We start from the raw sequence: 12,267 nt of genomic DNA, 5'->3' as shown, positions 1-12,267 counted from the left end.
GTTTGCCTACACCAGTGGTTCTCAACTTTTTTTAAAGTGATGGCAGCCCTTGTTAGAGTCCAGACCCTCCCCCCCCCCCCCAAAAAAAAAAAAAAAAAATGTCAGCTCTTAGCTTCCACTCTTTTTTGATGATGGAAAAAATACTAGAGCAGTTCTTCTGTTGCAGAGAACTAAGAAAAACCACAGCAGATTTTTGACACTATGGATTCATATTTGCTGTCTCTGGGTTTATCTAATGAATCATGTGTAGGTGTTTGTAAACCTAACAGCGCTAATATTACATAGCACCCTGCAGCACCCTTTAAAAAGATTGCATGGTACTGCAGAGTGCCATGGCACTCTGATTGAGAGCCACTGGCCTACACAAACCCAGCCACAGCTCCAGATCCATTTCTAGCAGTTGTGCTTATACAAGTGAACTCTTTGGGCACAGCTAATGTACAGGGAGCGTGTGTGTTGTGCTACTTAAATTTCATTAAAAAAAAAAAGAGGAGAGAGAGAGAGAAACTGAAGACCCACATTCTTTTAGCTATTAATGGATGCCACTGAAGCAGAATTATTCTAGGGAATTGTTCCTTGTGTGTTAGCCATGCTAATGTGCTCTGTGTCATTTAGAAGTATGTCAGTTACAAAAGCAACTCCACATCATTTTCCCTATGGCCGTGTACTCTTAGACATGCTTCGATAATTCTTCTAATACTGCCACTAAAAAAGGAGGAATACTTAGTCCCGTGTGTTTCTTACAGTATGAGTCTGCAATGGATCGTGTGCAAAAGAGCAAGCTGTCCCTTTATAAGAAAACTCAAGAGGTAAGTTATGAGGTTTAGTATACATTCATCCAAATCCAAACTGGTTAAATAGGGGTGGGGCTGAAACTGGCACCCAGACACAATAATTTAAAGGAAAGTCAAGAAAGTATGAAATTTAAGTGAAAAGATGAGATTCCAATCATAGATTTCATAGATTTCTAGGGTCAGAAGGGACCTTGTAGATCATCAACTTTGACCCCCTGCTATAGGCAGGAAAAAGTGCTGGAGTTAAATAAGTCCTTTTTTACATACATAGGGAGTAAAAAGAAGGCACTGGGTAACGTGGGGCCCCTTGCAGGACACACTTGGCAATCTGGTGGTTGCATCAGATGAAAAAGCTAACCTCTTTAACAAATTCTTTGCCTCCATTTTTCTGAGCAGGGACCGGGACATCCCTCCCCACTGGGATTCCGGATGGACTCAGGAGAGGCACCACCAGGCCTAGGGTCAGGGAGGACCTAGTTAGGGAACTTCTGGTGGGGCTGGACGAGTTCAAATCAGCAGGTCCAGATGATCTCCACCACAGGGTACTGAGGGAATTGGCAGGGCTCATTGTGAAGCCCCTGGCATGGCTTTACAAGCACTCGTGGTGCTCTGGCCAGGTGCCAGAGGACTGGAAAAGGGCCAATGTGGTCCCCATTTTCAAAAAAGGGAGGAAGGAGGACCCAGGTAACTATAGGCCCATTAGTCTTACCTCGGTCCTGGGGAAGCTTTTTGAGAAAATTATCCGGGAGCACATCTGCGAGGGGCCAGTAGGGGAGATTATGCTCAGGGGCAACCAACATGGGTTCATTAGGGGCAGATCCTACCAGACCAACCTGGTTGCCTTTTACAATCAGGTCACAAAATCCTTGGATGCAGATGTCGCAGTGGACGTAGTCTTTCTGGACTTTAGGAAGGCCTTTGACACTGTCTCTCACCCCATTCTCATTAAAAAACTAGGTGACTGTGGCATTGATGCCTACACAGTCAGATGGGTCACAAATTGGCTAGAGAGCCGCACCCAGAGAGTGGTGGTGGATGGGTCATTTTCGACCTGTAGGGTTATGGGCAGTGGGGTTCCCCAGGGCTCGGTCCTCGGGCCCATACTGTTCAACATCTTTATCAGCAACTTGGATGAAGGGGTGAAAAGCACCTTGTTCAAATTCGTGGATGACACTAAGATGTGGGAAGAAGTGGGCACTCTAGAAGGGAGGGACAGGCTACAACTAGATCTAGACAGGTTACAGGGGTGGGCAGATGAGAATAGGATGGGATTCAATACTGACAAGTGCAAGGTACTGCACCTAGGGAGGAAGAACCAGCAGCATACCTATAGGCTGAGGAACTCCCTTCTCATCAGCACAGAGGCAGAAATGGATCTTGGAGTCATTATTGATTCCGAGATGAACATGGGCCGACAGTGTGGCGACACGGTCAGTATGGCTAACCACACTTTGTCATGCATCCACAGATGCATCATGAGCAGGTCCAAAGAGGTGATCCTCCTCCTCTGTGCGACATTGGTCAGCTGCAGTTGGAGTACTGTGTCCAGTTCTGGGTGCCGCACTTCAGGAGGGATGTAGACAGCATTGAGAGGGTCCAGAGGAGGGCCACTCGCATGATCATGGGGCAGCAGGGCAGGCCCTACGAGGAGAGGCTACAGGACCTGAACCTGTTCAGCCTCTACAAGAGAAGGCTGAGAGGGGATCTGGTGGCCATCTATAAACTTACAAGGGGGGACCAGCAGGGAATGGGAAAGGCCCTGTTTCTCCGAGCACTACCCAGTGTAACTAGGAATAACGGCCACAAGTTGATTGAGAGTAGGTTCAGGCTAGACATCAGGAGGCACTACTTCACAGTCAGGGCGGCTAGGATCTGGAACCAACTTCCAAGGGAAGTAGTGCTTGCTCCTACCTTAGGGGTCTTTAAAAGGAGGATAGATAATCACCTTGCCGGGGTCATTTGATCCCAGCATTCTTTCCTGTCCATGGCAGGGGTCGGATGTGATGATCTGCTCAGGTCCCTTCCGACCCTACAACTATGAAACTATGAAACCTCCAAGGTAGGGGAGATCACCACCTCCCTTGGAAGCCCATTCCATATTTTGGCAACCCTCACTGTAAAGAATTTCTTTCTGATATCCAATCTAAATCTACTTTCCTTCAGTTTGCAGCCAGTATTTCTAGTAACCCTGAGGGGTGCCCTGGTAAACAGAGTATCCCCTATTCCCTACTGACCCCCCACGATGAGTGGTACAATGTGTGGCCAGACCTGGCAGACCTGAGCAAGACTGAGGCGGGGTGGGGACGGAGATGGGACAAGGAGGAGAAGGGGAGAACTCTGCCCACCCCAGCAGCTTCCTTACTGCCAGGAGCAATCCAGGCACAGAGCACTGCCCAGCCCCAAAGCGGGACTCTTTCCCCTCCTCCCTTTCACCCATGGCCAGCTAGCATGATTTCAACAGACCTAGAAAATGGAGCGATTTTCCACAAATCTCAATTGCAGGGCAAACAAATAAACTTTGATCTGATTTCAAGTGTCACTTTTCAGTGCAGGGTCACAATAAGAACAAATTTTGGATTATTGTTTATTATTTATTAACCTTAGTGAATCTTGTCTTGAACTCACTTGGTTTATAAGCTAAAATGTTTATTTTTTCCTACTAGTCAGCCTGCAATATTCAAGCTAGGGATTTCAAAGTTGAGACAAGTCCTTACTGACTCATATACTGATACCATTCATATAGATTCCACAGCTTAAATTTGGCCACCAGAATCATGGGTGTCATTCTAATTGTCTATGACAACTGGATGATAAATCTGATTTAGCCATGGGACGTAGCTGGCAAGTCTGTTGATGATGCATAAGCAGTAATAACATACAGCTCCTTTTGCTAATGATGTTAATTTTGGTTTAAAAGAGATAAGAAGAATAAAAGCCATAGTTGTTGAGGTAGACATTAAGATTGGATATATGCTGTTGTTTACATAATACCATGTCTAAAGTAGATTTTAGCCTCTCATGGTGCCAGCCAGAGGCGACCCAAGCAGGATGTGGGGCCCAGGGTAAATCAGCCCACGCGGAGCCCCATCCCTGCTCCAATCCTGGACCTGAAGAAGCAGTGGCGGAGGGGGAAAGTGGGGGTAGGGAGTAGCAAGCGGCTGAACGAGGAGCCACCACGCTGCCCAGCTCCATGCCGCTGCTGCTCCGCCCAGCTCCGCAGGCCCCCCCCAAAGTGCAGGGCCCAAGGCGGTTGCCCTGATTCGCACCCCCCCAAGGACAACCCTGGTGCCAGCCTTCATTGCTCATGGATCTAGTTTTCAAACAAGAAGCTCTGTGCTTTCTACCATGCTGGAGTGCCTTGTAAACATTGGCAAAGCCATTTTATTGCCCTCCCTTTTTCTCAGTAAAACTTTCCTTTGACACGATGTCTATAAAACAGCGTGATGACAGAGGTGGCTAGTGGGTACCATCTATCATGCTGACCTGTACTGTCTTTCTGTTTCTTTATGCTCTTCAAGTTTGTTGCTTCCACCTCTTGTCTCTTGTTAGTATAAACTTCTCGTGAGAGAGACAGTGTTTTTGTTCTGTACAAACTTAGCACAGCAGGCTACTGGTATAGGACTGGGGACTTGGGTACTAGAGAGGTGCAAACAAACAACGTTTCCAACAGGACTTCACTTCTACTGACCAAGGCAGTATTTTTGGAAGCAATGTGAGCCAATGAACAGGCACTGGACATGAATTCAGGAGGCCAGGATTCTACTCCTGGTCCTGCCACTGGCCTGCTATGTGATTGTGGCAAATCATTTCCTCTTCCAGTATTTGTCAGTCTTGCTTATGTAGCAGAGCTATTACATAACTCTTTTCTGTCAGAGGCTGACTTGTCAAAAGCAAAACACTGAGTAGATAGCAATAAAATTTCATTTACCAAGAAAAATTATTTTGATGTCAGAAATACTTTATTTTTATATTGTCATATTTATTTGATTTTTTAAATTTAAATCGTCTTATCATAGAATATTTTTAAAAACATAAAAATTGGAATGACGTGTTGATTGTACTTAAATTAGATGCTCTGATCAACCTGAAACATTTGCTCAAGAATTTAATTTAATTTAATTTAATGGGAAACTGAGATTTTTGTTTTCATTCTCTTTCAGCATGGGAGTTGCTCTTCTAAAAACATTATGGGATTTTCCATGAAATGAAAAATCCACCCCTCCCCTCCTCCAGCTCTGCTATTTTGATTGTTAAGTCTTCAGATCAGGGAATGTTTTTCACTGTGTGGGTCTGTGCAGTCCCCACTTCAACGGGGCACTGATTCTGAATGGGGTCTTTAAATCATTGTGACCCATGGCAGTACTATCTACAGGATGCTGAAGTAGGCTAGTTGGTGTGCTGCTCATTTGACTAGTCAGCATCCAGAGTGTCTCTCCAGCTCTATTTTTATATCTGTCTCTCAGCACTGTCAATTTAAACTGTCCAAAGACCTGTATGTAGTTTTGTTTCTTTTGCCTGCAGAAGAGATATTGTCATGCTGGAAAGAATACAGTCCTATTATCTGACCTACAAACAAACCTTCTATTCAATTTATTTTAATGCAGTCAAAAAAGACCTACGAGCAGAAGTGCAAGGACGCGGATGAGGCTGAGCAAACCTCTGAGCGGATAAGTGCTTCGGGCAACCAAAAGCAAACAGAAAAGGTATTGGAGACTTTAGTTCTATTTAAGCAATGCTAAGAGAGAAAGGCTAGTAGACAATTCAGTTTTCATAGTCAAGGTTCAGCAGAGTATGATGGAAACAAAGGTTAGAACCATCCACTCTGTGGGAAGGTGCATACATTTCAGAAGCTGCTTTCTATTCAAATTAACCTGGAACATTCAAGATGTGTAACAATACCTGGAGAAGAAGGCTTTCACAGACAGACAGAGCCCTTTGAACAATTAGTAGAACTGAGTGAGACAAGATCAGAGCTGTGAGTGTTTTTAAAAAGCAAAATGGGGGCTGCTGGGATTGAGTAATGTGACTGGTACAGCCCTTCATTAGAAAACGTTCAGATGCTCTTAGAATTCTACGGAGAAGCTTAATGTTTTTGTTTTAAATGTCAAATGATTCATAGAAGTGCAAGGTGGAAAGAAACATGTTAATCGAGCGTTTCTGCCTTTTGTTAACGTGTGTTAACCAATGTAGATATAATAATCTCATCTTTAAATCAATATTTTTCTCTCGGTAGCTAGTTCAATTTCATGTGAATTTACAAACTTAAAAATAAATTATTGAAAAGGCAGGCAATTCAGTCCTTCATTGCCTTCATCTTATGTTTTTAGCTGACAATTCAGTAACTTTTAATGGGAACATTTTACAATGGAACAGATGGGGAAAACAAAATAAATGAACTCCCTTTTGCTCCGTAAAAATCAGTGCAGTGTAAGCAGAGAAGATCAAACCTCATCTCTTGTGGGAAAAAAAATATCTAAAAATGGCACTGGAAATAAGCATTTGGTATCTAGTGTCCCAAAATCTTTGATGAATAACAAATTAGATCTTTGTTATAAATACTGAATGAAAACCTGGTCCTAAGTAAAGAGGAAAATCCCTATTTATTTGTCGGGGATCAGAATCTCGCCTAGTGCCTTTCCCCCAAAAGGTACCAGGGTGTTTCAGTGCCATTAACTTTATACGCGTCGACATGAACACGATTGTTTCTCCCCCCACTGAAATACAGAGTGGCAGCTCACATGGAAATTGTTAGCTGTTTCACTTCGCAGAGCAACAGCAACAGCAAACAGTTTAGGACAGGAAATGAATAAAGACGATGCTGGGTTCTGACTTATCACACATTTTCCAGCCAGCTGCAGTGAAGGAGCATAATTATGGGACTCTTAGTTTGAACATTGCCTGGAAGGACAGAATACAGGCTTCAAGAACACTGCATTAACATGTTGTCATCACCATCTGGTGCAGTAAAACCAGGAAGTACTGGGTTGTCAATAGTCTGCCCATATTTTCCATTTTAAAGAGCTGTAAAATACAAAGACATTCTACTGAGAAGGGAATTTTGCTTTCAGGGTTTTTAAGTTGCTATTGGAAACAGCCAAGAAATGTAACAGTTGCAAAAATATTTTAGAAGGTTCATCCTGTTCCTTCAAATCTGGCTGCTTATCTGGGGATGTTACCTGAGGAACTGGGAGGAGAGGAGGAATTTCAACTGCCATTTCATTCTTTTTAAGGTCCTGTTCAGCAGTCACATATTGTCCCCAGTATAAATATATTCTATTAGCAGGGGGAGAAAGGGGGGTCAGATTCTGCAAACACTTATGGAGAGATTAAAAAAGCCTAAGATGGAATGAGTTCAATCTTTGCAGGTTTTTCTAAGCTGCATAGCTTGATCCGATAACAAACTTAACAGACGTTCAGTGTTTGGGTGGCCAAGACAGGCAGAAGCCTACACTGGCCTAGGCCAGGAGTCTGGGGTGCTCACGTACACCACTACTCATGCCTGAGGCTGCTAAACCCAGCCCAGTAGCAACCCAGGCTTGATTAGCTGCTAGACACTCCCCCCCGCAACAATCATCTGCTGGGAAGGGAGAGCCAGAGGAAAATCTTTCCCCAGCCCCTGCCTCAGAGGAGCGTGGGGATGGGGAATGCACCACCTGGCCCTGGCCCCCCAGCTGGGGTCTGCCCAGTGTGGGGGAAAGACACCACCAGGGGTTTTTTACTCCCCAGCAGCCCAGTTCACAGGGCTAGAATCAGCTGAGCCCTGCCTCCTCCCCTACCCCTGCCTGTGAGAGGTGGGGGCTTGGGGGAGGGGGCAAATGCACCAGGCCAGCCAGGCACTGGCTCCCCCAGCTGAGGTCTGCCCAGCCCAGAGGGGGAAGCCCCCACCAGGGACTTTTTGCTCCCCTACAGTCTGGCTCCTCAGGCTGGGATCAGCTCACCCCCACCTTCTCCCCAGGCCCCCACCTCTGAAAAGGGAGGCAGGGAAGGGGAGAAGACATTAGCCTGGCCTGGGACTGGACCACCAACCAGGGTTTGCTGGTTCCGGGGGGGGGCGGGAGGTGGAAGAGGTGGTTAAAGTCCCCACTGGGGCTTTTCACTCCCCAAAAGCCTGGCTCACCAGGTGGGCATGAGTTCAGCCCTGCCCCCTCCCCAGCACCCCCTGCCTGTGAGAGGCAGGGGGCGGGAAGGGGAATGCACCAGCCCGACCTGACACTGGCCCCCCAGTCCTCCCACTGAAAGCCCCCACTGGGGGCTTTTTGTAACCCTGCAGCCTGGCGAGCCGCCTGCCCAGTGCATTCCCCTCCCCGTCCCCTGCCTCTCACAGGTGGGGTGGGGCTGAGCGCATGCCAGCCTGGTAAGCTAGGTTGTGGGGGAGTGAAAAGATCCTAGCAGGGACTTCCCCTCCCTCCACACTGGACAGACCCTGGCTGGGGAAGCTAGTGCCCACCTGGCCTGGTGCACTTGACCCCCTGGTCCCTGCCTCTCAGATGGGGGCTGTGAAGGGGATAGGGCTGAGCAGATCCCAGCCCAGCAAGTTGGCCTGTGGGGGACTGAAGAGCCCCCAGTGGGGGCTACCCCCCCACCACACTGGGAAGACCTGCCTGGGAGGGTCTGATGCCAAGCCAGCATGGGCATGTTCCCTGCCCCCACCTCTCCACTGCTGGGGCTTTCCTTCTCCTTGTCTTGTACAGAGGGGAGACTAGAAGGTTCTGGGGGTCCATTCCCTTGCCCCCTGCCAGGCTGACAGGTGCTGGTGGGAAGCAAAGACTTTAGTGCTTTAGCTGTGAGATGGCTGGAGGAGGGGCCAGCCCTGCTGTGCTGGACCAGACAGCACAGCCCAGGGCCACAAAGCATTCTGAGGGGCTGTAAGTTAACTTGAACCAGGAAGGGGTCTGGGACCGAAGGTCCATAAACTGGTTTGACCAAAATCAGTTAAGTCTGATACTACATCCATCCAAGTTTATCCCAGATCAGTTTCAGCCATTTTGAAAGTAGTTTATGTGCACTGAACTTCTGTTCTGTTACAGGTTTAAACCAGTTTTGGATCACTTAAACTGGTTTATGTGCAATGTCTGTCCCTAGCCAAAAAGAGCAACTGCCAGGAAAGTGTACAAAGGCAGTACATAAGGCCAGACTTTCACATTATGTAAATTGTCAGAGTTCACTTAAGTCAACAGAGCTATAACTATTTACACCAGATGAGGATGAGATCTCTAGTTTTTAATATAAAGTCAATACAATAATGCTTGGCTCTTAGCCAGATAGTAATTGTTGGCAAGGTTGGGCAATTAATTTTATACCCTCTGGTTTGTTGACTGGTTAAAAAGAAAAAAAAAGAATATGGAAAAGTCTTAATTTCAGTTTTGTCTTTTTTATTTCAGAGTCAAAACAAAGCTAAGCAATACAGAGATTCGGCAAATGAAGCAGGTGCTATTCTATTTGCAATTAAATGTAGAGTTTGCTTTTTAGAGGGTCCTACATGAAGCTGAATCCAACAGTGTGCTATTAAAAGTAAACCCACCCATTTGAAATACAACTTCCTAAAAACTCACCCCCACAGGCTAGTGAGGCCACTGTTCCAGGATGCTGGGGTATGTCTACACCCCTTCCCCAGTGCTCAAGGGGAGGGCTGTCCTTTGAACACAGCCTGCCTGCCCACTCCCTCTTCCCCATGTCTATCCTGGAAATGAAGGGGTGAAGCCACTCTGGAAGCATCTCCCCTTCTGCCACACTTAAACACTGAAAGATCTGGAAACTGCTTGCTATGGGGGTTGCTCTCAGTGCAGTTTCACTGCCTCATTTCCAGGTTTGATGAATGGGAGCAGGAGCAAATGGGCAGAGCCTGCTTGGAACTGGCTTATACCAGCAGCACTGGGAAAGCCGTATAAACCTACCCACTGCCTTCTAGAAGAGGTAATCCTCTAAAAGCAGCATACGTCTTTTTCTGTCTTTCTTTTTTCTGGTATGCCCTTTATGTATGCTATGTTAAGGCACAAAAAGTCTTCAACTACTCCAACTCATATCAAGGACCATATATATCTGTATTCAGTCACGAACAGGGACCCTGGTTTTCTCCGATAAACCCCCACCCCAATTTTCAGAATAAAAAATAGTAGTATTAGTGGTATTTCATTTTAATTATGGAAAAAATGTGGATTTGGGGTTATTTTTTTATCTGAAAATTGGGGATTTTTTTTTTAAATCAAAGAAAACCAGGATCCCTGGCCATGAACAACTATGGTAGATGACCCAGCTGTGAGCCCAAATACAGTATCAGAAACACCAGGAGCTCGGCTCTGTTTTATGACTGAAATGAAACACATTACTCCTGTGCCACTTGGACCAGTTCTCCTGGGTTCTCCCAAGGTATCTTGTTTGTCAGGAAAATGCAATTCCATGGTACTTCAGCCTGGCTAAGGTGTGTGTGATGTATCAGTAGGTCAGAGAGGTCAGTGTTGCTTCATGAAGCTACCATGAGGTAAGCAGCCACCTTCTTAGTGAGCCAGATTCTAGTGTACTGTATTTTGTAGGGTACAGATTAGGGCAGGGGTAGCAAACGTATGGCATATGGAGCTGATCTATTAAGTCCACAGTGCTCCTGGTGAGGCAGTGGGGGGGACATGGAATTTGGGGACTGAGCTAGCAGGGGCAAAACCTTCCACATAATCTGGGCCCCGGGGTGCCAGTGGACATGGCCATTGGCAGGGGAGGGGTAAAAGAAAGGCTCTGGCAACACATCACTGCCACTTGGCTCATCACTTCTGCTGCTGCCACTGGCCGCACTACTGCCACAGCTGCAGCGACTGACCCTGCTGCTTTCCCCACTTGTCTCACTGATCTGACCTGCAGAAAGCCCTACAGTCCAGATCCAGGCAGGTATCCAGGGCACAGAGTGAGTTTGACACCCCTGGGTTAGAGCTATGTATTTCCATAATAAAACCACAGTAATACGTAAGAGGAGGAGATATGAGGAGGCTACATTATCTTATCTAACTGGGTAAGTTTCTATTTCACATGTCTCTGTTGACAGAGAGGGTGTACAAGCAAAACATAGAGCAGCTGGACAAGGCCAGGACTGAATGGGAGCAGGAACATATCAAAACCTGCGAGGTAAATATTGACCTTCATAACCCTTTGTATGCACACAAGTGGAGTGAAATAAAAAGTGTATCTTAGCTCAGCATCCAGTTTCAAGAGGGAGGGATTCCTTACGTGCTTTGGATAGTCTGTGAATATGTGACTGCTTCAAGAATCCTCTAAAGACTACCCTAGATTGAAAATGAGATTGTTAGCTGACTTGCTCACTCTTTACTCTCGCACATTGAATGCAGGAGACAAATTCTGAACTGGTGTGATTACAAAGGTATGGTTTTAAATTTCCACCAGTTGATGACCTGTCCCTGTGTATAAAATGAGATTATGCTTGTTTAATGGCTGTTCTATTTAATCAGAGCCAAGATAAACATATTTCTTAACTAATCATTTTCTGACAAAATATCACTAAATCATAAGTAAAATGTCACAGGAAAGGATTGGTTTTAACAAATCCAATTTGAAACAATTGAAAAATATATTTCAAGATAGAAATTATTTTTAAAAGTTTTATCTAATTTATTATTTTAAAAAGTTTAAACAGTCAAAAAACCAAAACAAAACAATTGAGTTTACCTGCTTATTCCCCCGCCCATTACTGGCTTATGAGAATGTTTTGAGCTTGACCTCTTGCCCCAAATCAGGATAGAAAAAAAAATTACATTGCAGAAACTGAAAAGACATAAAGAACTTCCCCCCAGCCTTAGTGAGCAGCACATTTAGCAAGCGTGTCTGTTACACCTCTCTAAGTGAAGAGGACACCAGTCTATAGCAAGACAATTTGTGATCTACTTTAATCTCACTGAATATTTTTACATCATCCTTGTAAAATGCTATTCACTTACTAGTATGGAGTAATTTTTGCCTTGATTCAAGGGCAAGAAAATATAGTTACACTTCCATCATCAGGAAGAGTAACTAGGTTTTATACCTATTTTGTACATTTTCTATGACAGTCTTCAGGAACTGGTTAACATCCCTATTAGGAACATATTAGCTCACCTGAATTTCATTTTGTCCCACATTTCTCTGTCTTGTATATGTGTCCATCTGTTAAAGTTCACTTTTGCTATGTTTGCTTGTTTCAATTTTTTATTTCCACATAAATGCAAATGCCAGGAGCGGGACCTTCCAGTTCCCTGCTTTCTCCTAAACTTTCCCTGTTGGGAATCACTGGAAAGTCCCACAGCTAAAACAGTAAATGTTCCATAGAAATGGTATCAAGTCTAAAATCTCCCTCAAGACAGATTTTCCTTTATTTCTTTTAAAGGAATTCTAAAAGATTTTCCTTTATTTACTTTTCCCTTCTTACTCTCCCATCACCAATGTATACATGCCAGACTACAGAACCCATACCCTTCCCAAATCTGTTAGCACAAAC

At 45.2% G+C, this 12,267-nt stretch overlaps 1 protein-coding gene across 2 annotated transcripts in view; it reads left to right on the top strand.

The window, feature by feature from the left end:
* The window catches only part of PSTPIP1 (proline-serine-threonine phosphatase interacting protein 1), a 95,025-nt gene that overhangs the window by 57,889 nt on the left and 24,869 nt on the right, over positions 1-12,267 (top strand). For both annotated transcript variants that reach the window (XM_059714755.1, XM_006272404.4), the window contains exons 6-9: positions 747-809; positions 5,399-5,497; positions 9,176-9,221; positions 10,825-10,904. In XM_059714755.1, the coding sequence (XP_059570738.1) occupies positions 747-809; positions 5,399-5,497; positions 9,176-9,221; positions 10,825-10,904 (288 nt within the window). The remainder of the gene's footprint in view (positions 1-746; positions 810-5,398; positions 5,498-9,175; positions 9,222-10,824; positions 10,905-12,267) is intronic.

This window comes from Alligator mississippiensis, chromosome 11 (assembly GCF_030867095.1).
Source record: "Alligator mississippiensis isolate rAllMis1 chromosome 11, rAllMis1, whole genome shotgun sequence".
Lineage (NCBI taxonomy): Eukaryota > Metazoa > Chordata > Crocodylia > Alligatoridae > Alligator > Alligator mississippiensis.
This window is presented reverse-complemented; position numbering and strand designations above follow the sequence as displayed.